This window comes from Nannospalax galili, unplaced genomic scaffold (assembly GCF_000622305.1).
Source record: "Nannospalax galili isolate Female #2095 unplaced genomic scaffold, S.galili_v1.0 scaffold128, whole genome shotgun sequence".
In the NCBI taxonomy this organism is placed as follows: Eukaryota; Metazoa; Chordata; class Mammalia; order Rodentia; family Spalacidae; genus Nannospalax; species Nannospalax galili.
The window spans coordinates 1,841,759-1,866,174 of record NW_008360322.1 but is presented as its reverse complement, the minus strand read 5'-3'; the positions used below and the strand labels follow the sequence as shown (position 1 = coordinate 1,866,174).

Genomic DNA, 24,416 nt, shown 5'->3' with positions numbered 1-24,416 from the left:
CACATTCAGTAAAGTGGCAGGCTACAAAATTAACCTACAAAAGTTTATAGCCTTTCTATATACCAATGACAAGCAATCAGAGAAAGAACACATGGAATCACTCCTGTTCACAATAGAGTAAACCTCACCAAAGACATTAAAGAGCTCTACAATGAAAATTTTAAATCTTTAAAGAAAGAAATTGAGGAAGACATCAGAAGATGGAAGGACCTCCCATGCTCATGGATTGGATGAATTAATATTGTGAAAATGACCATCCTACCAAAAGTCATATATAGGTTCAACGCAATGCCAATCAAAATCCCCATGACATTTTTCACAGAATTGGAAAAAACTATCCTAAGATTCATATGGAAGCACAAAAGACCTCGGATAGCCAAAACAACCCTGAGAGCAAGGCCGGGGGGATTACTATACCAGATTTCCAGCTATATTACAGAGCTATAGTCATAAAAACAACATGGTACTGGCACAAAAGTAGACCCATAGAACAATGGAACAAAACTGAAAACCCAAATATGAGTAAATACAATTTCAACCACCTGATATTTGATAAAGGGGCCAAGAACATTCACTGGAGGAAAGACAGCATGTTCAGCAAATGGTGCTGGCAAAACAGGATCTCCACTTGTAGAAGAATGAAACTAAACCGCTGTCTTTCACCCTGCACAAAAGTCAATTCCAAATGGCTCAAAGACCTCAATGTAAAGTCTGAAACTCTGAAACTCTTAGAAGAAAACATTGTGAAAAACCTACAAGATATAGGCGTAGAAAAGGATTTTCTAAACCGGACATCAATTGCTCAGGATACAAGGGCAAGAATTAACAAATGGGACCTCACTAAACTAAAAAGCTTCTGTACATCAAAGGAGACAACCAGGGAAGCAAACAGAAAACCCACAGAATGGGAGAAAATCTTCACCAGCGACACATCCGACAGAGGTTTAATAACCAGAAATATTACAAACTCAAAAAATGGAGAACCAAGACAAGAAGCAACTCAATTAAAACATGGGCTAAGGAGCTGAACAGAGAGTTCTTAAAAGAAGATGTAAAGATGACTATGAAACATCTTAAAAGATGTTCAACATCACAAATAATTAGGGAAATGTATATTAAAACCACTTTAAGATTCCACTTTATCCCAGTCAGACTGGCTAAGATCAAGAAAACAAATGATACCAAATGTTGGAGAGGATGTGGGGAAAGGGGAACACTCCCCCACTGCTGGTGGGGTTGCAAACTGGTTCAACCACTATGGAAAGCAGTGTGGAGAACTCTTAAAAAACTACAAATGAACCTACCATTTGTCCCAGTTATACCACTCCTTGGCATATACCCAAAGAACTCATCCTATTGCAGAGAGACTTGTATGCCCATGTTTGTTGCTGCTCTTTTCACAATAGCTAAGAGATGGAAGCAACCTAAGTGTCCCTCAATTGATGAGTGGATAATGAAAATGTGGTTCATTTATACGATGGAGTTTTTACTTAGCAGTAAAGAAAGATGAAATGAAATTTGCAGGTAAATTGATCGAACTAGAAACTGTTATACTAAGTGAAGTAACACACATTCAGAAAAAAAATCGACATATGTTCTCCCTCATATGTGGATTTTAGAACCAGACTCTGATAAGTATGCAACCAGACATAACTACAGGAACCAGGATAATGGAAAGGAACCAGGGAGGTAAAGGAAAATAAAGAACCTGAAAGAGAAGAACAGTAGGAAACAGGCCTTAATAAGGGAGATATGGATAAAAATTGGGTTAGTTTAAGGGAGGGGGGAGGGAAGGGTATACAAGGAACCTAGGGGATAAAGGGAAAGAAGGAGCTCAAGAGAGTTAGGACCCTAGGAGACAGGTATTATTAAGGGAGAAAGGGGGGAAATGGGGGCACCTTAAGAGGGAAAACCATGATTGAGGGGTGAGACCATGTGAGAGATAAACATTGCCTAGCTTGTTTTGAAAACCAGAGGGAACCATATTACTCCTACTACCTACTGACAAATTATACATATCAGATCAAGAAATATATACCTAGGTAAGGTTTATCTGAAGATAACTGGTCTTTGCCTAAGATTTATCTACACGACACACAGTAATTAAAAATATCAGATTGGTGGAACTAACCTTCTTGGGTGTTTAACAGACATACTTTGAGGTCTATAATAATTTGGTCAGAGGGAAATAAAGGACACTTTTTGTTCCTTACCCTCGTAGGTCGATTAGTTACAGGGGACTATGAACATCTCTAAAAAAGTCCTATAGTGGGGGTGGGTCACCTGTCCTCTTGATCAAGGAGGCCAAGGAGACCCCTCCCCAGATGGACTTGAACCATTGTCCAATCTATAAAGAGGAGGGTCAACACAGAGAAATCATTTCCTCCATGCTTCTAAGCAAAGCCAACCATAGTTGAGCAGGACCTTCGACTTATCTTCACGTAGGTGGAACTGGTAAAAGAAAGGAGTCAGGGGCTCCTCCCAAGCCCATGTGACCCCTGAGGAACAGATCCTCAAATGACCTTAAGAGTAAAAATAAATCAGTTTATCTGTACCAACTGTGTAGCCTTAAATACCCAAAAGGAAAGTGTAACCAAAGATTAAAGGGGCCAATGTAATTTCATATGAGTCCATATGTATAGCTAAAGGCTACCTAACAAGTAACAGTGCCAGACAAGCGATACCTTCTTTTGAGGTGTTGTCTAGGGTGGCCAAAGGGAGTCCCAGATTGTAACCCAGCATAGGAATGGGAAATTGAACAGCAGATCCCAGTCTTATCCAAAGGAATATCGACAACTGATTACCTCTAGATGAGGAACAACTGACCCTCCTAAAATAAAGACCTCTAGATAGGCTGACTAGATTCACCAGAAGGGCAAGTAGTTTCGAATGGCTGGGGGTGCCGACAACACAGCAGACAGTAGCCGGTTTATCAGAGTATAAGGGCTCTAGTGGGGCAAGGGAGGCTATGGGAGGGTGCTACCTAGGAAGTGGGTATATAAAAAAAATTCTTCAAAGCATAAAAGTTTGCTCCTTAATAATTAGTAGATGTGGAAAACATTACCATTGAAATCTACCTGATGACTTTATATCCATGCTCAGATGCCAAGGAGCTCAGATAGTAACCGACTGTGACTAGTAATAATCAGACATATATAGATTAGAAATGGCTATCCATCTTAGTGTCAATTGTATTACAAATGAATTTTTCTATATGAAACTTTGTATTTTAATAATGAAATGGAGATCTTTTTCAAAGTTAAAAAAAAACAAACACTCCCTGCCTTAAAAAAAAAAAAAAAAGAGGTTTGAGTAATAGGGGAAATTGACCTCTACACCATCTTCTTTTCCATGAGAATTCTTAGATGGTTGAATATCTCTAAGCTGGACATTGAATAATTAAATGCAAACACATGTACATCAGAGCATATATGCATTTCAGTCAAAATATTTATTATATTTGTTACCTGTCTGTTTGTACTATGTCCTCCTTTGTTTCTTCACTGCTGTGACAAAACACTCTGACCACTACCAACTTGGGGAGGAAAGGATTTATTTGTCTTACATCTCCCAGGTTACAGTTCATCAGGGTGCCCAAGGTAGGAACTCAGGGCAGGAACCTGGAGGCAGGATTGGAGCACAGGCCATGGAGGAACGCTGCTTACTAACTTGCTCCCCTGGCCCCTGCTCAGCCTGCTGTCTTATGCAACACACCTGCCCAGGGGTGGCCCCACTCATAATGGGTTGGGCCCTCCCACATCACTCAACAATCACAAGATGCCCCACAGGGGCACAGGCCAGTCCTATTGAGGCAATTCCTCAATTGAGGTTCCCTTAGCCCAGGTGTGTCAAGTTGACACTAAAGCTATCCAGCACATACCCTTAATACATTTTATATAAACTTATATGTGTACTTCATTTACCTCCAGTAATAAAATGCAAAGGAACTTGCATTACTTTTCAACTGCAAATGTCCTCTGGAGTTTGTACTCATGAATTGGATTAACTTCCTTTAATTTCTAGACAATTATGAGTCTTAAAAATTTGCCTGGAAGCTTTTGAATGCCAATTTCCTAGACTTTAAAACTTCTGCCCCACCATTTCCTTGAGGAGGAACCTTCCTTTTGTGGTTGGTATCATCTTCTGTTCCATATGATGTACATGCAGCATTGTAGAGCAGATGAAGCTCAATTTCACTTTTGTCTCCGTGAGTCTACATAATACATGGTTGGTTTGCCTTTGCTGTCTGTCTCAGCCACAGCTCTGAGTCAACAATTTATCAAGGTTGCCAGAAAAGCAATCAGGCCACATTTTTTTTTCTTTGCCCATATTCACTGAATAGACTTTGACCAGATCAATAGGATTGGTGCTTGTCCCCTGCCTGTAATTAAACAAAGTGTTCTCCATAGGTCTTCTGAGTCTTGTTGAAGATTTAATTAAATTGGATCTCTAATGCAGTCAGTTAACAAATTGGGCTACTTGGCAGAACAGTAACTATAGGAAAATTTTATTATTGGTCTCTGTTCATTATTAAATGAGATAATCATTTGTTTCTGAGTACTCTGTAATAAAACCACTTATTTCCTCACACTTAAGGAAGGGGACTCAATATCAGCAAGATAGAAGTAATTATTTGAGAAAGAAAACACTTTGTTCTTTCATTTATTTGTACAGTTCATAAACATAGCTGGTCATCTTTGGCCAGCCAGTAGGAGGAGGGTCTGTCACAGTAGTGACCTGGACACAGTCCTTGGTTTCGAGGGTGCTGGAGAGATAAGCCAGCAGGTTGTTGTAGTTGTAGGTCAATTGGTAGGGACAATGAACACAGTAACACACAGGAGAGGCATGGCTGGTAAGGTACAGCTTTTCCGTACTGTTGCGCTTTTGATCTAAATTGTTTAGATCAGCTGCCATGCAATCAGAATGATCAACTCTCTCCAGTCTGTTTGGCAGAGCAAACTTGCTGGGACCACAAAGCAGATGAATCCATGTCCCACTGAATCATAGAATTGAACACAAATAGACCACACCAGTTTCTTTGGAAGCTTTATAGTCTTTGGAAAATTATACATGTTCTTAGGGTAAAATGGAGGTCATGGTTTCTTCCTTATATACCCTGCATCCTGCCTGGGTCTTTCCTGTGTGTCTTGAAGTGAGCTCCACCTTCCACTCCATGGGATCCAGCTTCTGCTCCGTCTCAGTGGATGGAGTGTTGCTGAGGAAGTACCCCTCTCCCCACTGTATGATGTGGGACCCCAAGCAGAAACTCCTCAGAGTTGTGCTTCTGTCCCTTCTTTAGGAACAGTTTCACGGTCCTCTATGAGGGATGTGGAAACACTGAGGTAATTCTAGGTATCACTCTGATGTTTGTCCCTCTATCCCTGTCCTTGCTGTACCTGTGAGGCTGCTCAGGGCAAATTCTTGGCTAGAAAGAAAGTAGCTGAATCTGATACTAGGAAACTGGAAAGAAATTAGGAAGACAGGCAGAACACTCAGCCTTGCTCGGATACAGCCATTTGATTATCAGATGCAGGTACTTTTTTGGGCTGCGGAACAAAGGAAAACATAACACACCTGTCAAACCTCAGAGTCATGGAAACATGGCTGCTGTTTTCCTTGTGTTTTGTCATCTTTCCTGTTTCAACCTCCTCAAAATTTCCACTGATGATAACACTTTCCTAAAGTATTGTGTAAAATTAGATTCATAGAAATAAACCTACATTTTCTGTACTTAGATTCTAATTTTTCATTTACATGAAGGTTCTATGAACAGTCTTATTAAAATCTCCATTAAGAGACTTGTTCTTCACAGAATGTACCTCTGGGCTCCAAGAAGGCAGCTTTGCATTTAGGGACAGACTTGCCCACCCATTAAGTAGAGCTCTTCTGGACTAATGGTTCTTACCTTTCGTAGTATGGGAATCATGCACCTATACCAGCTCCGATGCACAGTGAAGCCATGAATTACAGCCTAATTGCCTGAGGTTGCAGACACCTTTGAGCATGGTTGCACATTCTGTCAGAACAGGCTGATTTTTAGATGGCTAATGACGATTCTAATTCTACTCGGGACCCCATGCCATCTTTAACTTCTTCTTGTCTTTCATATGCGAACCACATTCATAGATGGCTTAAGTAGCTAACTCACTTGTCTTGTCCTGCAGACTAAAACATTCACATACATGCCCATGTTGTCCTTGCCCCAGCATCCTGGCTTTCTGCTTTTCAGGAACTGCTGCTAATCACACCCCATGGGGTATGTTATCTGTGGCAACTCCAGCACAGAATTCCTAACCCCCAACATCCAGCGTTCTGCCTGTGCTCTTGGCTCTGGTCTTTGTGTTTACTTTCATGTGTGTTTGTTTTAATTTGTTCCTAGTAGCAGAGATAAATAAACTGACCCTATTTCCTCAGTTAAAGGCATCCTGGTTGGCCTCTACAAACTCCTCTTTCTATCACCTCCTTTGATAGTCTCATCTTCTTTTCTCTGGTTCTGTTTATATTTGTTATTGTTTTTAATCATACAGGTATTTATTTCTGTGCTGTAGTCCTTTCTTACCTCCCCCCACCACCATGTACTTATTATGAGATCTGTCCATATTTCTGTGTACACCTCTGGTCTGATATGTCTAAGGGCTTTTAGACTCTTTGTGACCACCTATCACACTACTGACTGGATGAGGGCCAAATTGCTTCTGACTTTCTACTTGCAACCACAGCAGCATCCCAAGGCAGAGTTCCTTGCATGTGGTTCCTTCAGTCCTATGAGAATTTCTCTGGAGTCTTCATCAACAGTGAGATGGCTGAGTCCTTAAGTCTTAGGCTTTTTGCTTTGACCAAATCCTGCTGGTAGCCTGCTCAAATGGCTTGCCAGTCCATGTGCTCAGCAATAATACAAAGGGTGTCTCTGTCCCATGTGGCTACCGATTTTTAGACTTCCCTTGTTGCTGTCATCCCATTGTCTTCAGAGTTTAATTTTCTAAGCATATATCTTTAGGAAGTTTTTAAGCAAAGATCTGTAAGCAACAGATCTTGATCTTTGGGAGTACCTTTATTTTTGCTCACATTCAAAAATTGTTTAACATTAAATTTGTTTCATAATTGATACATAATGTAAAAATTATACTAGTAATGGGATTCCATTTAATGTTTTCACATATGTAACATTGTGTAGTGTCTAAATCAGTTTAAATTTATCTGTGTCCTCAAACATTTGTGATTTCTTCACGATCAGAGTACTGCAAAATCCTTTCTTCTAGATTTTGAAATATGTGGTGCATAGTTGTCATCTGTAGTCTCCTTGCTCTGCAATAACACAACAGAACATGTGGCTCATAACTATGACTCAGTCCCATTGGTCAACCTTACCTCCATCCCAGGTCTCCTAAATTCTACTCAACTGTATTACTTCCCTTTTCAGTATGCTTGTGTGTACATGTATGTGCATGACATTAGCAATCATCTTCAGTCACTCTACTACTTTATTCATTGAGCAGGGGCTCAGTCAAACCCAGAGCTCACCAATATGGCTAGTTTTGTTCACCAGCTTGCTCTGGGGATCCCCTGTTCCTGCCTTTCAGGGCTGGAATTTTAGGTGGGCCACCAGCCCACCTAACATTTATAGGAGCTTCCAGGAATCTGTACCCTAGTCTTCCGGCTTGCATGGCAAGGGCTTTAACCACTGACACATCTTCTCCATAGCTTTTGAAGCTTAAAGTGGCTACTTTATACAAAATTAAGTTACTTTGGCTATTACAATTTGGGGGACTCCGTTTGGGGCCATTAAAACAATTTTTATTAGTTAAATGTATTTGAACTAATGTATTAAAAACATAGAATTGGATGGGTGTGGTGGCGCATGCCTTACTCCCAGCATTTGGGAGGCAGAGGCAAGCAGATCTCTGTGAGTTCAAGGCCAGCCTGGTCTACATAGTGAATTCGAGGTCAGCAGAGGCTACAGGGAGACCCTGACTCAAAAAGACCACAAAAATAAACAAACAAAAACTAACCAAACAAACAAAAAATCTGATTTTTTGCATTTGTGGGGTAAGTTAAATCAGAAATTTTTCATTTCTCTATAATGAAAACATTAAAATTTCTTCTTCAGGCTCTTTGAAATATACACAACATAATCACTAGCTGTAATCACCTGCCATACAGGACATATCAGAGCTTCTTGTTCCTAAAACTTAGTACTCACTGATCAATGTTCCTATCACTCCCTCCCTGCTAACCTTCAGCCCCGGTAACTGTTATTCTACTCTCTCCTTCTAACAGATCAACACTTTGGTATCCTGCATGTAAGTGTTGCACGGTGTTGATAGTTATATCATTTTCTATAGATGATGTGACATCTATAGCTTAAAAAGAAACCCAGATTGATTTTCTTATAGTTCTTGAAATCAGAAATTTGAAATATGTCACTTTCACTAACATCTAAATGTCTGCAGGATGCAGACTTCTGGAGGCTTGAGGGGAGAGTAAGCCTCTGGCCTTCACAGCACCCAAAGACACTGTCTCGCCCCTCCCACAGCATCCTACCACTCCCATAGCATCCAGGCCAGCAGCACAGCTTCTTCAGAACTGGACTCCTTACAGTTCTGTTTCCGTTCTCTTGGGACCCAAATGGCCCAGGACCACCTTCCCATCTCAAATTGTTTGCCATATAAAGTCTTGGTGTTGAGGATGTGGACGAGAGTCTGCCTGTGTGTTAAATTTTATAGTGACAGGTTTTAGTGTCAATCAACAGATTTTATCAAGACTGTCAGTCATGGTAGAAGGCTAGATACTATAGTAGTGAATGAAGCAGACCAATACCCCTGCCCTCAGAGAACATCCTAGGAGATGGCTTTTCAAATATTGTTATCAGCCTAAGTGTGAGACCCACACTTGTAATCCCGGTGCTCATGAGCCAGAGTTCAGAATTTAAGACTAGCGTGGACTACATACAGAGACTCTGTACTCATAAAAAGAAAAGGTAAAGGGAGGGGGGAACCAACAACCCTGAATACCCGACCCCCCCCCCTTTGGCGTTACTTATTGTTTATAAAACTATGCCTTTGGGGGGATCCTAAGAGCATCTATTGTGATGTAGTGTGGTGCTGTGCATCTTTTTCATCTGAGGTAGATTCTTCTGAGTTAGTTGGCTGTCCTCTTCTCCTCTCCACATCTGGCAGCTGCATGGTCATGGATGCCAGTCAAGGGAAGCATAGGTCTCTGGTCTCTAATGACCATAGGTTGGATGAGTTACAAATATGACTTCTGAGGTAGAAGGGGGCTTGGCCAAATTCAGACCAGTGCTGGGTGCTAATGTGTTTGGGGTCTTGCAATATGCAGAGAATACAAATTTGAAACCCATACCCAAATCTGCTATGCATCTGGGGTTTTGATTTGTTGATTTAGAGATAGGGTCTCTCTATGTAGCCCAAGATAGGCTCAAACTCATGATCTTCCCAGCATTCCTAAACCTGAGATTATAGTCATGTGCTACCACGCCTAGCTTAGGGGTTTGATTTCTTATAGTTGTCTCCTCTGCATACAGCCCCAGAGAAAATCCTTCAGCGTATAGGGCAGCACTTTCTATCCACTTTTCACAGACAGGTAGGGCAAAAAGCCTTTAGACTTTGTTATTGAGCTGTATTGCCCAAGCTGCTGACAAACTGGTGTCCATTCACCATCTGCCCACTGTCCATCTCCTGTCCTCTGGCATCAACATGAGTGCCCTCCCTCCTGCCTTCTGTAATGTCAATTCTGGCACTTGGAGATTTCATTGTCTTTCTTTTAACCTTGACAGGTTAAAAGAATTTCTCGCTCATTGTTCCTTTTTCATGCAGAATTTCCATGCATTTTTAATAGGAGGAGTGCCTGGTGACTTTAGCTAAGGCTGTCTCATGCTGAAGCTTTCAGTTGTTCTGTGTACAGTTACAGAGCAGCAACCATCGAACAGCGGTTTTCAGCCCTGCTTCTCATCTTTGTCCTTCCGGGAATCTGTCAAAGTGAGTCTAATTCCTACTGCCCATCTTGTGAGTAGACAGGCCATCTCCCTTCGGATGCACCACAGAATATTTTCATGCTGTTTCTATATCAGTGCTTTGCTCTTCCTTCCACTTTCCCTTTAAGACGTGTGCCCAATTCTTATTTCCATGAATGCCCCCACACATTCTTTTTCTGTTAGTCATTTTTCATTCTTTAAAAGCAAAGATTTAGATTTATTTTTAGTATGAGTGTTTTGCCTGCATGTATGTAAGTGTACCATGTGCCTGCAATACTTGTAGAGGTTAGAAGAGGGTGTCAGATCCTCTGGAACTGGAGTTAGAGTTGGTTGTTCCTGTGTAGATGCTGGGAACCAAACCAGGTTCTCAGCAAGAGCAGCCAGTGCTGTAAACCACTGAGCCATCTCTCCAGCGCCCCTTTTTCAATTTTTGTTATTAGTTTAATAAGCTCTGCAGAGTTAGAAGAAGACATGTATCTCCTCAGTCTTGTCTTGAATGAAAGCTCAGCTTCTGATGCTGCTGTGTAAGCTTGCCCCCCACTCCCATCTATTATCGTAGCTCATACTCCTCATATATGATGCCTGCCAATTCCCTCCCTCACACCTAGCAGAGAAAAAACAGAAACCATGAGATGCAAGTCCCTTCAGTTCCCATCTTCCCTTTTCATTCTGGAAATCCACTTTCTTATTGCCTGCCCACAATGCTTTTCCTTCACTCCCAGTACAGGTGCCCCCTTTTCCTGCCCGTCACTGACCTTTTGCCCCTGTCCACTATGCATGGCCTCAGCCCATTCCACATCCATCCTACTCCCTAGGCCAAATCCATACCCAGAATTCCTAAATCTGTACCTTTAGCTATCTGATCAGTTTCCTTCAAGTTTATATTTCTAGTTGTCATTTCTAATAGTCAAAAAGAAAATCCTCACATCCCAGGGGTTTCTTCAGATTCAGCATGTCTGAAGCTGATATCTTCATTCCTCTCTGAAAAGAAAAATGAGCTCTCTGTGCGTGTGTTTCCCCACTGTACTTAGGAGTGCCATGGCCCATGGTATTGCCCCATCTGCAAGTCATTTAACTTCCTTGAATATTTATTTGGCTATTGATAAATCTAGTAACAGGGTACATTTTGCCACACTTCTTCCCCTTCGCTGTTTAAACTCTCATTGTTTCTCACCTGCACCATCAATAATAAAGCTCTTCTCTCTAACGTCAATCCTTTCTCTTCTGTAAGTGATTAACAAACAAACAAGCAAAAACTTACGTGAGAACCAGAAGGAAGCAGGTTCTGACCTTTTCCTGTCATTTCCTTACTGGACTCAGGAGTTCACTGTCTTTTCATCTCTGGGAAGAAGAGGCACCTCTCCTCTTCTGACTTTGCCACTCCCCATTGATTCCCATTTCATGGCCGAGTTTGCATCATGTTTTGTTACATTCTGAGTCTTTGAAAGACAAGAATAGTATTGTATACTTTATCAGGTTCCGAGTATGTGAAGCAGATCAACTTCCCTACATATGAGTGGGTATTGGCTATGTGCTAAGTTTAGGAGAAACAATAAAATGGCCACCCAGGCCAGATTCTGTAACTGAGGAACCCAGTTGAGAAAGGTTTTCAGGGTGATAAATAGCATAGGAACCAGTCCTTCCTCGGCTATTTATTCTTGGTTATCCCCAGTTTCACATATTTTATAAAGGAAAACATCCTTGAATGAAAGTATCTAGTGGAAGATGGATGTGCTAGGTTTAACTGCAGATGTGGTTTCTTGAAGCAACAGACATTCATTGTCACTGTTCCAGGGTCCAGAAATCCAAAATCAAGGTGTGGGCAGTAGGGTCCCCTCCACAGACTGAACAGGAGCTTCCTGCCTTGTGTACACCAGCTGGCCTAGAACTCACAGAGAGCCTCCTGCTGCTTCCTTCCGAGTGCTGGGATTAGAGGTGTGCACTACTTCTACCCAGTTTTTAAAAACTTCTGTTTTCTTACTCCTAATCCTTGCCTTGACAGCTCAGCATATTGGTCAGCTTTCAGTTCTAGACACTGATTCATTTAATGAAGGACACCAAATCTATAGGGGATTCCTCATGTAACCCATCCAGCTATCTTGCTTTCCAGACGGACTTACTATCCAACCTTCAGCTGGGTTTTTCCCCACTGATGAACATTACCGTTAAGTAATAAGGCATACTCCAAAAGAAACGTGTTTGTCATCCTTTGCTTTTTCACAAGGTCCAAAGATTTTAACATACAAATGTGTATTTAGATTTAGAAATTATTTAAGCATATGTATGCACACATATGCCATGGAAAAAGATTAGAAGTAGTTGTCTCAGAGAAGTTTGGAAGAACATAAGTACTTTTTCAGTTTTAAGTTGCAGTGCCATGTCTGCTTCCCTCAGCCAATGTAATGATCGCACTTTTGTGATTAGGAGAGCAAACATTTTTTAAAATAGTAATTTGAGTGATGCTTTAGTAAACATTTTAGTAAATGTTATTTAATTTTTATAAATACATAATGCACATATTATATATATTTATAAATTATAAATTTTGTTTGATTTTGTTTAATAAAATAGTCCAAATAGGACTATTTGTATTTTTAAAAAGCAAGATGAAGAGCTACACATAGTAGCTCGTGCCTGGATCCCTGTACTGGGGAGGCCGAGGCAGGACGGTTTCTGTGTCAGGCTGTGCTAAAGAGTAAGATCCTGACTCAAAACAAACAACAACAAAATGAAGCAAGATGAGTAGGCCGACTGGGATTCTAGGAAGAGGCCATTGATTGTTTTTGTTCAATTCAGACTCGATGTAGGTTTTAGAATGATGGTAACATTGTTAATTATTCAAGACCTCACTAGATAATTACTCAGGACCTTATTGACGCCACTGGGGAGGTTTCCCAGGAACCTGGTATGAGCATGAGCCTGTCCCCTCTGCTCTGTGGTCTGATGGACCTCCACACTGATACTCCACACTGACACTACCTTTGGTTTGCTGGGGACCATTCCAGAATGAGTCCTGTAATCTCCCAGCAGGAATCCCATTTGACTCTGGCAGGCCAGTGTCATTCCAGTCTGTATACTGCTTCAATGTGGCCCTCATGTGTGTATTGTTGTGAAGAAGCCACACATTTGTATCAATTCACCATTCCTGGAAGCCACAGCAGAGAATTAGGCACTTTTGATCTGTTTCACTATCGAATGCAATTTTCTGTAAGGGAATTTCCCTATTTTGGCTTATAATACATTGATAAGTTGTTGAAAATTCAATTGCTTTTGGTCCCCAAGTTAGCAGATAAAGACAGCCCAGACATTTAATGTGAAAGTTTTCTAGTAGCTTTTAGAGAGGAGGGCTGTGTACGTGTTCTCTGCCCTTGCATGGGAGGGCTGTGGCAGCACCTTGCCTGTTTGTGAGACTGTAGTGCTTTGTTTCCTTCTGTCAGCTGTTCAAGGTGCAGTCCCTTGCCCACAGCATGCACATAGTAGGGTAGTGGAGGGACAGGTTCTAGTATACCCTAATGCTTAGAATACCATGCCTTAAGTGTCCAAGTGCCCTTTCTTCCTGCCCAAATCTGGTGCCCATTCAGTCACAAAAACCTTTGTGTACTACAGTCAATTTGAACTTTGATAAATCAGGTATGATGGTGTTCTCCTCTAATCCCAACTCATGGGAGGTGAAGGCAGGAAGATCAGACTTTCAAAGTCATCCCCTGACTGCATAGTAAGTTTAGGCCATCCTGGGTTACATGAGACCCCCCCCCAAAAAAAAAAAACCCTCAAAAAAACCAAAAACAAAGACAAAAAAACCCCAACACTTTAAAATAGGGCAACTGTCTTCACTTATTGGAACATTTTTCTCATTGGCAGTCACAGAGCAGTAACCATAGAGAATCAGGTTTGGACACTCATTCTGTGGGTTTACTGTGTCTTACATGTATTCACAGGATGTGTTTCTTTTTCATGCTGAAGGACTGTTTAGATGTTCCTTCTCACTCTTCCAGGAGTGCTCCCAGTCTAGGTCACCTGGGGACAGCTGCTAGTACCCTTCACTGTCACGCCATCTTAGCCTTACCTCTCTCCCAAACATCATACATCTCTCATAACTTGGAGTTTTCTAGCACTGCCTACCATCGAGACCTATGTACTTCTACACACAGCTCAACCCCTACCCCAGGCATACCTCTGCCAAGCCTGCCCCTGACATGCTTTCCTGTGGGACACAATTCTCCCATGACTTCCCTGCTTACATTCTCTGGGTGATATTTAATGGAGCTGTATTCTTATTCTCTCCCTTTTTTGCTACCTGGAGCCCTTGAGATAGGTGTGTGTGTGTGTGTGTGTGTGTGTGTGTGTGTGTGTGTGTGTGTGTGTTGAGATTATGTGTGTGTGTGTGTGTGTGTGTGTGTGTGTGTGTGTGTGTGTTGAGATTCTTGTTCTTTATCTTCATGTGGGCTCAGCATTCTCAGAGTGGAGATGATATCCCTATCTGCACTGTCCATCACAGCACCAGTCCCTAGAACAAACATTTTCTTAATGGCGGACATCCTTCCTATGCTGGAAGCTTCCAGTTCCTTAGACTCCATATTCTCCCCATGCTTGGGAATAACAGATGATGGTCAACAGTGTGTCCAGCTAAGGATATAGTGACATCAATGGATATGTGACCAACCAAGCATCACAATTGTTCCTAACGTGAAGGAAAGTTTTACCACCTGCCTTCTGGCCCTTTTGCTCTTTGACCAGGGAAACCATCAGTTCTGTCTAATGGGATTATGGTTTCAGGTTAGAGAACTCCAAACTCGGCTGCAGAGTGTGCAGGCCACAGGCCCCTCCAGCCCTGGTCGCCTCACATCTGCCAATCGTCCTATAAACCCCAGCACCGGAGAGCTGAGCACCAGCAGCAGCAGCAATGATATTCCCATCGCCAAGGTGAGGTCCGAGGAACAAGCCTGGTGGGTGGGAATACTTCCTCTTATCTGAAAGCCCCAGCTGTGGCTAAGTCCACCATTGTACAGGCTTCCCTGTGTGTAGCCCCTAGGGGCTTCCTGAGACTGAGTGTCGGGCCTCCTGTGTCAAGCTGAGATATAACCCATTAATAGTTTTAAGTCTCAGTTGCAACCTGGACACCAGGTCTCATTAATCAGCCCACTGAAAAAAATGTCACAGCTGACAAGTCATCCTGGAGAATTTGTCAAGTACAACCATACCTCACAAAGGATGGGATAGTTGCTTTCAAGGACTAAAGTTCAGCCCACAGGGGATCCTGAGTAATGAGGCAGTGATCTCCTTCCTCACAAGACCAACAGCTCTGTCAGCAAAAGAAATACATCATAGAGCTGAGTGTGGAGGTACATGCCTGTAATCCCAGGAGAGGCAAGAGGATCATCGTGAGTTCCAGGCCACTCAGGGCTACACAGTAAAAAAAAAAAAAAAAGAAAGAAATACATTATGATGGACAGGCTCTGACAGTTGGAGAAATTACCCCATTCATTCTCTGTCATAGCTCCCAGTCCAGTCTCCTAGAGAGAGCCTGTCACATGGTGTAAATGGCACATGTCTTCCTGTCTGGTAGCCCTACTGGTCTCCACAATAGAGTTGTTTCACAATTATCAAGTTTAGTAAGTTAGTCATAACCAGTTCTTCTCAACTAGAAGTGATTTCTGTTCCCCAAGGAACGTTTTGAATGGTCACAACTATAGTGCTACTGGTATCTTGTGGCTAGAGGTCAGAGATACTGCTCAGTAGCAGAACAGCAGCTCTCCCCTCCCCATGTTATCCAACTCCAAATATGCCTAGACTCAGAAGCGCTAGGTTAAGATGGCATCAGGTTTGAACCAGTGGGTTGCTTACAAGACGCTTTAGTTGACAGGACTAAATTGTGTAAGTATGACCTCAGTTCATCTTGGGGAGTGATACATACTTTCTGGTGATTGTTTTGTTTTTTAAGATTGCTGAGAGAGTAAAACTATCAAAGACAAGATCTGAATCTTCATCATCGGATCGGCCAGTCCTGGGCTCAGAAATCAGTAGCATTGGGGTGAGTGTTGGCAAGGGGCCAGGAAAGAAGGTCCCTATTATAGCCACCCAGACCGTGGCTCCTAGATGATAGAACTGCTGGTATTCACCTTCAGTCAGTCAGCTAATTACATAATAAATTATACCCATTTCATTCCACAAAGCCAAATTAAAATGTATAGAGGTTTCCACATAGTGGACTACTGCTGCAGTTTTAAGGGAGATTCCCCCACCCTCTGAAATCTTCCAGAAAGAAAAGATTTGGATCTAGTTACTGGCGGTGCTGATGAAAATCTTGAACTATCTGTTCTATATCACTTTGCACCATACAGACCTAGGGAGTCACGAAGCTCTGAAAGAACTGTGCCTTTGTACATTCTTCTTGAAAGGGGAGATGCTGCCCAGTGTGGGTGAATGCTGCCTTTGAAGTGGGGCCCAATGCCAGCAAGCACTGGAAGGAACCAGCCTGCTTAGTGTGGGAGTGTCACAGGGAGAGCCTGTGACCCCCTCAGGTATAAGAGCTGATGGACGGTGGCAAGGGAGTAGCTTGAGTTCCTTAAGGAGTATCTTTTAGGATTAGGCAGGAAGCTGGGAAAACCAGCTGTTTGATCCTAGGGCAAGGAGAGGGAGCCATTAAAAAAACCTTAAACCATCAAGGCCCTAATTTGAAGTTTAACACTGGACAAAACATGCATGCACTCGGATCTTGTGCCAAAAACCAAACAGAAAATACAGAAAATAAAGGGAACATCCTTTCTTTTTACCCACAGTCACCAGAGACAATGTCCTTGGAGAGTCAGAAGTTCAGGATGGGGGAAGACAAGACTACATCCAAAGTCAGGAATTTTGGGGACCCTAGGAGACTTGATCCCCTCTCTGCTTGATTCCCAGCATCATGTGTTTAGGGGATGCAGCTGAGCTTTAATTGTGTTTGATTTACTGCTTTCATAGTAGCTTTTTATGCTACAATTAGGTAAACTGAGACCCAAGGCCCAGCAAGGTAACCGTCTCATGGTGCCAAATTCTTAAGAAATCTTAGTTTAAATTTTAGGTGCAAATCATGCCTGAGGATCAGTGTTCCCAACCTGAGGTCTCTGAATCATGCTCACTCATATAGGTATCCAGCAGTGTAGCAGAACACCTGGCCCACTCACTTCAGGACTGTTCCAACATCCAGGAAATTTTCCAGACGCTCTACTCACACGGATCTGCCATCTCTGAAAGCAAGATTCGAGAATTTGAGGTAGAAACGGAACGACTGAATAGGTAAGGAGAATCCAATGTATTTCACTGGGGAGAGAAGAGTGCCTCCCTACCCCCTTTCTGAAGACTCGTTCTAGCTGACTTGTAAATCGTGAATTGGAGTAAGATTCCCAGGATGGCGGGATTGAAATGGAAAAGTACTTGCAGTAACTAAGGCCAGCTTCCCAGGGTTGAACCCACATTCGTGCAGGGCTTTGTGCTTAGAAAGGTTGCACACATGCTTTCTGGCCCTGCTGTTACTGTTTTAAATTCTTAATAATTTATGGGCATGGGGCCGTGCTTTCTCATTCTAAATCTTGCAAATTATATAACAAGTCCTGGAGCAGTCCATAGGGAATGTCAAGTAGGTCATAGAAGGCTGCCAAGCGTGCAGGCCTGTGCTGCAGAGACACACAGGGAAGTCCTGGAATGTTGAGTCAGTGTCCCTGGGGTGCCTGCAGTTGCCAGGAAGTAGTGAAGGCAATGTGCTGGAGCTGTTCCTGGCATTGGCCCCACATGCTAGTCCGACTCTCCGCTCTTCTTCGGGTTGTCTGGTTTTATTTATGCTCTTTGCTCGTATGCCCAACCCCAAGTTCCTATGTTCTATCTTAAATAAATGAATTTATCATATACACAGCTCTATAGATTTTTCCTAGTTCTCTGGACAGAGACGGTTGGAGCATGCACCCCACCTCTTGGCAAAGATAGGCTTGCATGTAATCCCAGTGATGAGGGAGCTGCTCAAATAGCTAAGAAGGACCAAAGCCAAACCTGCTAACCACCCTGACTCAGATTCAGTTCCATGATAGCAGAATGGCCTGTTGACCCATTTCCAAGAGTTGGGTGTCTGCCTTGACCTATTAGTCTTTAGTAGGAGAGCACAGTAAGAACTTAGAAGGCTTATGAGCTAATGGAGAAGAAATGTGAACACAATTCCCCATTCCCCATTGCTTAATTCATTCCTCTTGTGTATGGCAAAACAAAATAAATTAACATGTTACTCCTCCCTGATTTGAAACTGTTTAATATAGTTCTTTAGAACTATGGAACTGTGGCAATCTAGGACATTTTATTTTATTTTTATACATTTTATTTTATGTATATGAGTGTTTTGCCTATACATATGTAGGTGTACCTGTGTATGCAGTGCCTGTAGAGGCCAGAAGAGGCCTCTGATCATGATCATGATCATGATCTCATGGACCTGGAGTTACAGTTTTTAGCCACCATGTCGGTGCTGGGAACTGAACCTGGATCATCTGCAAGAGAAACCAGTGCTTTTAGCTGCTGAACCATTTCTCCAGCCTCAATCTAGGTCATTTTAAAGATTAGTTTAAAATTATGTGTATGTTGGTAGGAGGGATATCCACATGAGTGTGGGTAGCTGCACAGGCCAGAGGCATTGGGTCACCTTGGAGCTGGAGTTACAAGTATTTGTAAGGAACACAATGTGGGTGTTAGAAATTGAACTCAAGTCCTCTGCAAGAATAATATACAGTCTTAACTGCTGCACTATCTCTCCAGGCCCATCTAGATCATTTTAAATCTTGAAATTAAATGGTTTCCTTATTAAATCCTAAAATACTTTAGAGTGATGAGCCCAGTGATTACCTTGCAGCAGCAAAGCAAAAACACTTTTCTCAGTATCACTGGCCCAGGAATGCTTAGACCTGAATCAGATATGCCCTTTTCAATTTAATGAAGCCAAATGCATTCAAGGACCCTCACTTTAGCTGAAGATCTTTTCTCACTCTGGGATTTCAAAGGTCTACTTTGTTGCCGAACTTGGGGGACGTACCTTTCTTGTCAGTTGTGTACACCCAAGAGAGAATGAAGAAGGGGTAATATTTGGTACTTGAAGCTCAGATTACTGTATGTTTAACAGTGAACAATGGGGGCTCACAGAAAGCCATTTAATGTTCAACTTGTGAGGATAAAGCTTGTCTCATTTTGCAAATGAGAAAAGAGGCTTTGAAGTTGAAAGTTAAGTGAATCAAGTCAGAGCCAGTAAATACCTGAAGCAGATTCTAGAACCTGCCCTTTACTCTGCTGTCTCATAGCTGTGACTGGAGCCTGGGGGCTCTTAGAAACAACCTACCAAAATGTCCTAATGTCTGATATTTGCCTCAACATTGAAGGCCTATCAATCCCCGAGAATGCTAGCCTTTGGCTCTGTGATTTGGTTGGGGCAGGGAACATACCTACTCAGAAGTGTATTTTCTCACTTAAACACATCTGTGTTAAAAGCCTGCTAAATGCTAGAGTATGTGGTATGAAAAGCAAAGCAAAAAGGCGAGGCCTCTGATCTCATGGAGCTTATATCCTGTTAGGAGAGGTAGACAGAAAAACTGAAACTTCAAGAAGGACGTAAGCAGGACCCTGAAAGAGTAACAGCTATTTGTGCCTTTGTTGTTATTGTTGCTCTTTTGGTGCTGGAGATCAAATCCATGGCCTTGTACAAGCTAGGCAAGTGCTATGTCCCTGCCTGAGGGTGGTCAGGGGCAGTATCTCCAAAGAGGAGAGGTTTGCCTTGGGGTTTTAAGGAAAAAGGACTGTATGAGAAGGCAAGAGTGTCTTATGGGCCAACTTAACCTCCAGGATGGAAAGAAGTGGCACAAAGGGGGAACTATGCAAAGGCCAGTGGCACTGAGCCAGGGTGAGGTAGCTGCTGGCAGGAGCTGGCTTGGGTATGCACTCTGAGGCCATGGCCAGATTTCACTCTCTATCCTAAATAGTTAGAAGGCATTTTAAATAGAGGAGGAACAAAGCCTGCTCTACCTTTCAAGCTCAGGGGTAAAGAATGGAAAGGGCGGGTGAGGGATGGAAGCAGGGAGATGGCTGTGGTGGGCTGGAGGCACAACAGGTGCTGAGTTCAGGATATGGATAGTGGTAAAATCACTGGAAACCTCAACTAAGTTAGGTATGGATATAAGAGAAATTGGGGTTCTCAGAGATGCCCCAGTGCTAGTTTGTAACATGGTAGTGTTTACCAACATGGAGAAAATGGATAAGAGCACCTTTGCATTGAAGGTGGCATGTGACTCCTAAATGGAAATGTTAGGAGGCAGCTGATGTGTGGGACTGGCACTCAGCAGGAGGTGTGGGCTAGAAAAGATTTGGAGCCATGGCAACTGAAATGCCCCTTGAAGTCACAGACTGATAGAACGGCCCCTAAGGAGGATGATAGCAGAAGAGGGGACCCAAGCCTGAGCCTTAAGGGCTCAACAACACTCATAGCCTTTAGAGAACAAGGAAACCCAAAGAAAATCAACAGGGATATCCTGACCTAAGCAGGGAGGCTAAGAAGAAGGTAAATGGCTTCTTATTACTAGGGACTGCCACACTGAAACTGTAGAAGAGAGAAAGGGAAGATTGCAACAAATCAACATGAACAAAGGCAACAAAGTTTGCACTTGTAACACCTTACTGGGACCCACAGCAGTCTTCTGCTCTCACCAGATATGTCCCTTGTAGGCTATTGTCTAGATTTATGCTCAGGGTAAGTATCTTCCACACCCCATGATGCTGCAAGAATCATTTCATTTTCTGGTGTAAACCCTAAATCTCTTGAAGACTTGGTGCTCTGAGCACTGTGAAAGAATGTGTATCATGGAGGATAAATCATCACACTCAGAGCATCCATGTCCTAGGACAGGAGATGGAGAAGCTCAAGGCTTTATGAAAGACCCCCTCAGGGCTGTTTCTTCTTGCTCACTAATTTACCTTTTGCTTATGTCTCTAACATGTGGTTAAGAGTGCCAAATCTGGGCTGAAATGCTTGGTTAAATATCAGCACCTCCGTCTCATCATCTGGGAAATGGGGATGATCACACTGATTGGGCAGGCTGTGGGAGGATGACTGGGGAACTCAGCAAACAGTAACCCTTGAGGTCCCATGGCTGTTGGCTTTCCAGGGTGTTTCCTTCATTATTTTATGTCAGTTACATTTGCTAAAACACCCAAGTGTTCCATATCATGTGTGCGTGTGTGTGTGTGTGTGTGTGTGTGTGTGTGTGTGTGTATACCAGTTCATGTACATGTGTGTTCATGTGGAGGCCAGAGGCCAACATCAGGTGTCTTTTGCAGTCACTCCCCCACCTTTTCTTTTTTTTATTTATTATTTTTATTTTATATGTATGATTATATTTCCTACACTGGTGCAATGCCTGAGGAGGTCAGAAGAGGGTGTCAAATCCCTTGGAACTGGAGTTACAGATGCTTGTTAGCCACCATGTCAGTACTGGGAATCGAACCTGAGTCCTCTGTAAGAACAGTCAGTGCTCTTAACCACTGAGCCATGTCTCCAGCCCCCCACCTTCTTTTTTGAGATGAGCTCTTACTGATCCTAGGGATCACTGATTTTGCTAGACCTTCTGGTCAGCCAGCTTCAGGGATCCTGCTTTCTTTACCTCCACAGTGCTGGGATTACAAATGTGGGCCATTGTGCCTGTCATTTAAGTGGGTGCAGGGGATCAAACTTAGGCCCGTGGGGCAAGCATTGTATCAACTGAGTCCTATCACTAGCCTCCCATATCATCTTTGTGTGTGTGGCGGGGGGGGGCATGTACATACGTGTTTATGTGGGAGAAATGTAGAAGCCAGAAGTCTACATCAGGCATCTTCCTCTATTATCCTGGGGTTTTTTATTTAATTTAAACATTTTTTTATTTATTCTTTTTATTTTATGTGTATGCATGTATTGCCTGCATGTAGGTAAGTTCACCCATGTTGTGCAATGCCCGCGGAGGACAGAAGAGACTGTGGGATCCCCTGGAACTGGAGTTACAGACAGTTGTTAGCTGCCATATCGGTGCTGGGATTCAAACCTGGGTCTTCTGCAAGAACATCCAGTGTTCTTAACTGCTGAGCCATCTCTCCACCCCCTTCTCACTTATTTTTTGAGATGGCTTCTCTCAGTGAACCTAGCTTACCAGTTGGCTAGGCTGGCTGCTCTGGGGATCTGCCTGATTTGGTCCACTCCCACCCCATTGCTATTATTACTGATGCACACTACCAAACTTGGCTTTTTGATGTGGGTGCCAGGGATCTGAACACAGATCCTCATACCTGCATGGCAAGCACTTTACCTGCTGGATTCCCTCTGCCTCCCGTTATCGTAACATGAATTTCAGGCCTGCATTTTAGTGAGATAATTAAAATGTCAAGTCACAACCATAGTATGTGAAAAATGATGTTTCTTTCTTTGTAGCCGTATTGAACACCTCAAATCCCAAAATGACCTTCTGACCATAACCCTCGAGGAATGTAAAAACAATGCGGAGAGGATGAGCATGCTGGTGGGAAAATACGAATCTAATGCCACAGCGCTGAGGCTGGCCTTACAGTATAGGTAGGAAAACCAGGAGGGGAGGGCATCCTTGGTATTATTTTTAAAAATGTTCACATTAATTAATTAATTTTTTGTGTATGTGTATGTGTGCACTTATGTCTAGGCACACACATGCGATGGTGCATGTGTGGAGGTCAGAAGAGAATTGGTTCTCTTTTTCTACCATTGAACTCAGATCATCAGACTTGGCAGTACGTGCCTTTCCTTGCTGAGTGTCTCACTGGCCCCATCCTCAGTGTTCCTGCAGCCACTTTGTTACACATACATCTGTAGCAACTGTCTGTAAAAAAAAAAAAAATGGAAACAAAATTTTTTAAAAATACATGGCCTTGGGGCTGGAGAGATGGCTCAGAGGTTAAGAGCACTGACTGCTCTTGCAGAGGACCCGGGTTTGATTCCTAGCACCCACATGGCAGCTATGAGCTGTCCTTAACTCCAGTTCCAGGGGAATCTGAAGCCCCCTTCTGACTTCTGTGGCATTGCATGACACAGGTGCATTCACATTCATGTAGCCAATACACTCATACACATAAAAATAAAAAATAAATAAAATAAATAAAAATACATGGCCTTAAGACCTGCAGGTTTATTAATGTCCCCACATAAGGCTAGTTGTCAAGGTCTCAGAGCAGGTGATTGTATCTAACTCTTAGCCTCTCTTATACAAAGATCAGTATTGTTTTAAGAAATTTTGTTGGTGCTTAAAAAAACAAAATTAAAATCAGGTATGGTGCTGCATGCCTTTAATCCCAGCACTTGGAAGGCAGAGGCAGGCAGATAATCTGTGAGATCAAGGCCAGCCTGGTCTACATCGAGGTCAGGCCAGCTGCACTGAAGCAAGCATCAAACTCCTGTGACGGTTCTAAACATGGACCACTCTACCCGCAGTCAGTCTTTGGTCTCAGAGGGCTGCATATGAGTGCATCCTGAAGGATGAACCATCCTAGTACCACCTGCCTGAAATATGGACTGCCCTTGCAAGGAGCTGACAACATCACTAGCTTGTAATTTTGCCCTTTAACTCTCAGAGAAAGATGATGAGGGTGAAAACAGTAGAAAACAGATGGCGTCTCAACTGACCATTGACTAAAGCAACGTTTCCCTTGTTTAGCTTACAGAAGCTCACTGAGTTATTTGTTTATGAAGGAAATCTTGCCACTGTGGGCCTTGTATTCTGCTCACATGGGTATCAGGCATGTGCTCTGCCTCCTGTCTGTACATGGATCTGTGTGTATCTCAGACCATTGGAAATGGACTTATCTAGGTGGGTGGGGGGCTGTTTACTTTTCTGTTTGTTCCTTACAGTCTCACTGTATAGCCCAAGCTGGCCTCAGACTCATGGTCCTCCTGCCTTGACCTCCTGAGTGTGGGAATTACAGGTGTATCTGTCATGCCTGGCTAAGGGGTTATTCTCAGACCTACTCTGTTAGCCTAGTGGATGATGGACAAAAAGAAAAATGACTTTTTCTTTCTCTTGGAAATTGAAGCTCAAACTCTTAGGTAAAATTCTAAGCATTTCACGAGGCCTTTTTATGAGTATGCAGTAGAATGTCCTGTTCTCTGTGTTGATCATCATGGTACCATGTGTGACTACTACACTTGTGAAATATGGCCACTGCAATGGAGGACAGAAATTTTCCATTTTATTTAACTTAAAACTTGTTTAAATATTTCATTTATTTTTTTATGCATCTGAGTGTATTGTCTTCATGCAAGTGCACCTGTGTCATGCAATGCCTGCAGAGGTCAGAAGAGGGCGTCGGAATCCCTAGAAATAGAGTTCCAGATGCCTGTTAGCCTCCATGTAGATGCTGGGAATCAAAC

At 42.7% G+C, this 24,416-nt stretch overlaps 1 protein-coding gene across 3 annotated transcripts in view; it reads left to right on the top strand.

Moving 5' to 3' along the window:
• The window catches only part of Mcc (MCC regulator of WNT signaling pathway), a 489,620-nt gene that overhangs the window by 424,372 nt on the left and 40,832 nt on the right, over positions 1-24,416 (top strand). For all 3 annotated transcript variants that reach the window (XM_029559747.1, XM_029559748.1, XM_008825253.3), the window contains 4 exons: positions 14,768-14,914; positions 15,933-16,022; positions 17,118-17,266; positions 22,452-22,592. In XM_029559747.1, coding sequence (XP_029415607.1) covers positions 14,768-14,914; positions 15,933-16,022; positions 17,118-17,266; positions 22,452-22,592 — 527 coding nt within the window. The remainder of the gene's footprint in view (positions 1-14,767; positions 14,915-15,932; positions 16,023-17,117; positions 17,267-22,451; positions 22,593-24,416) is intronic.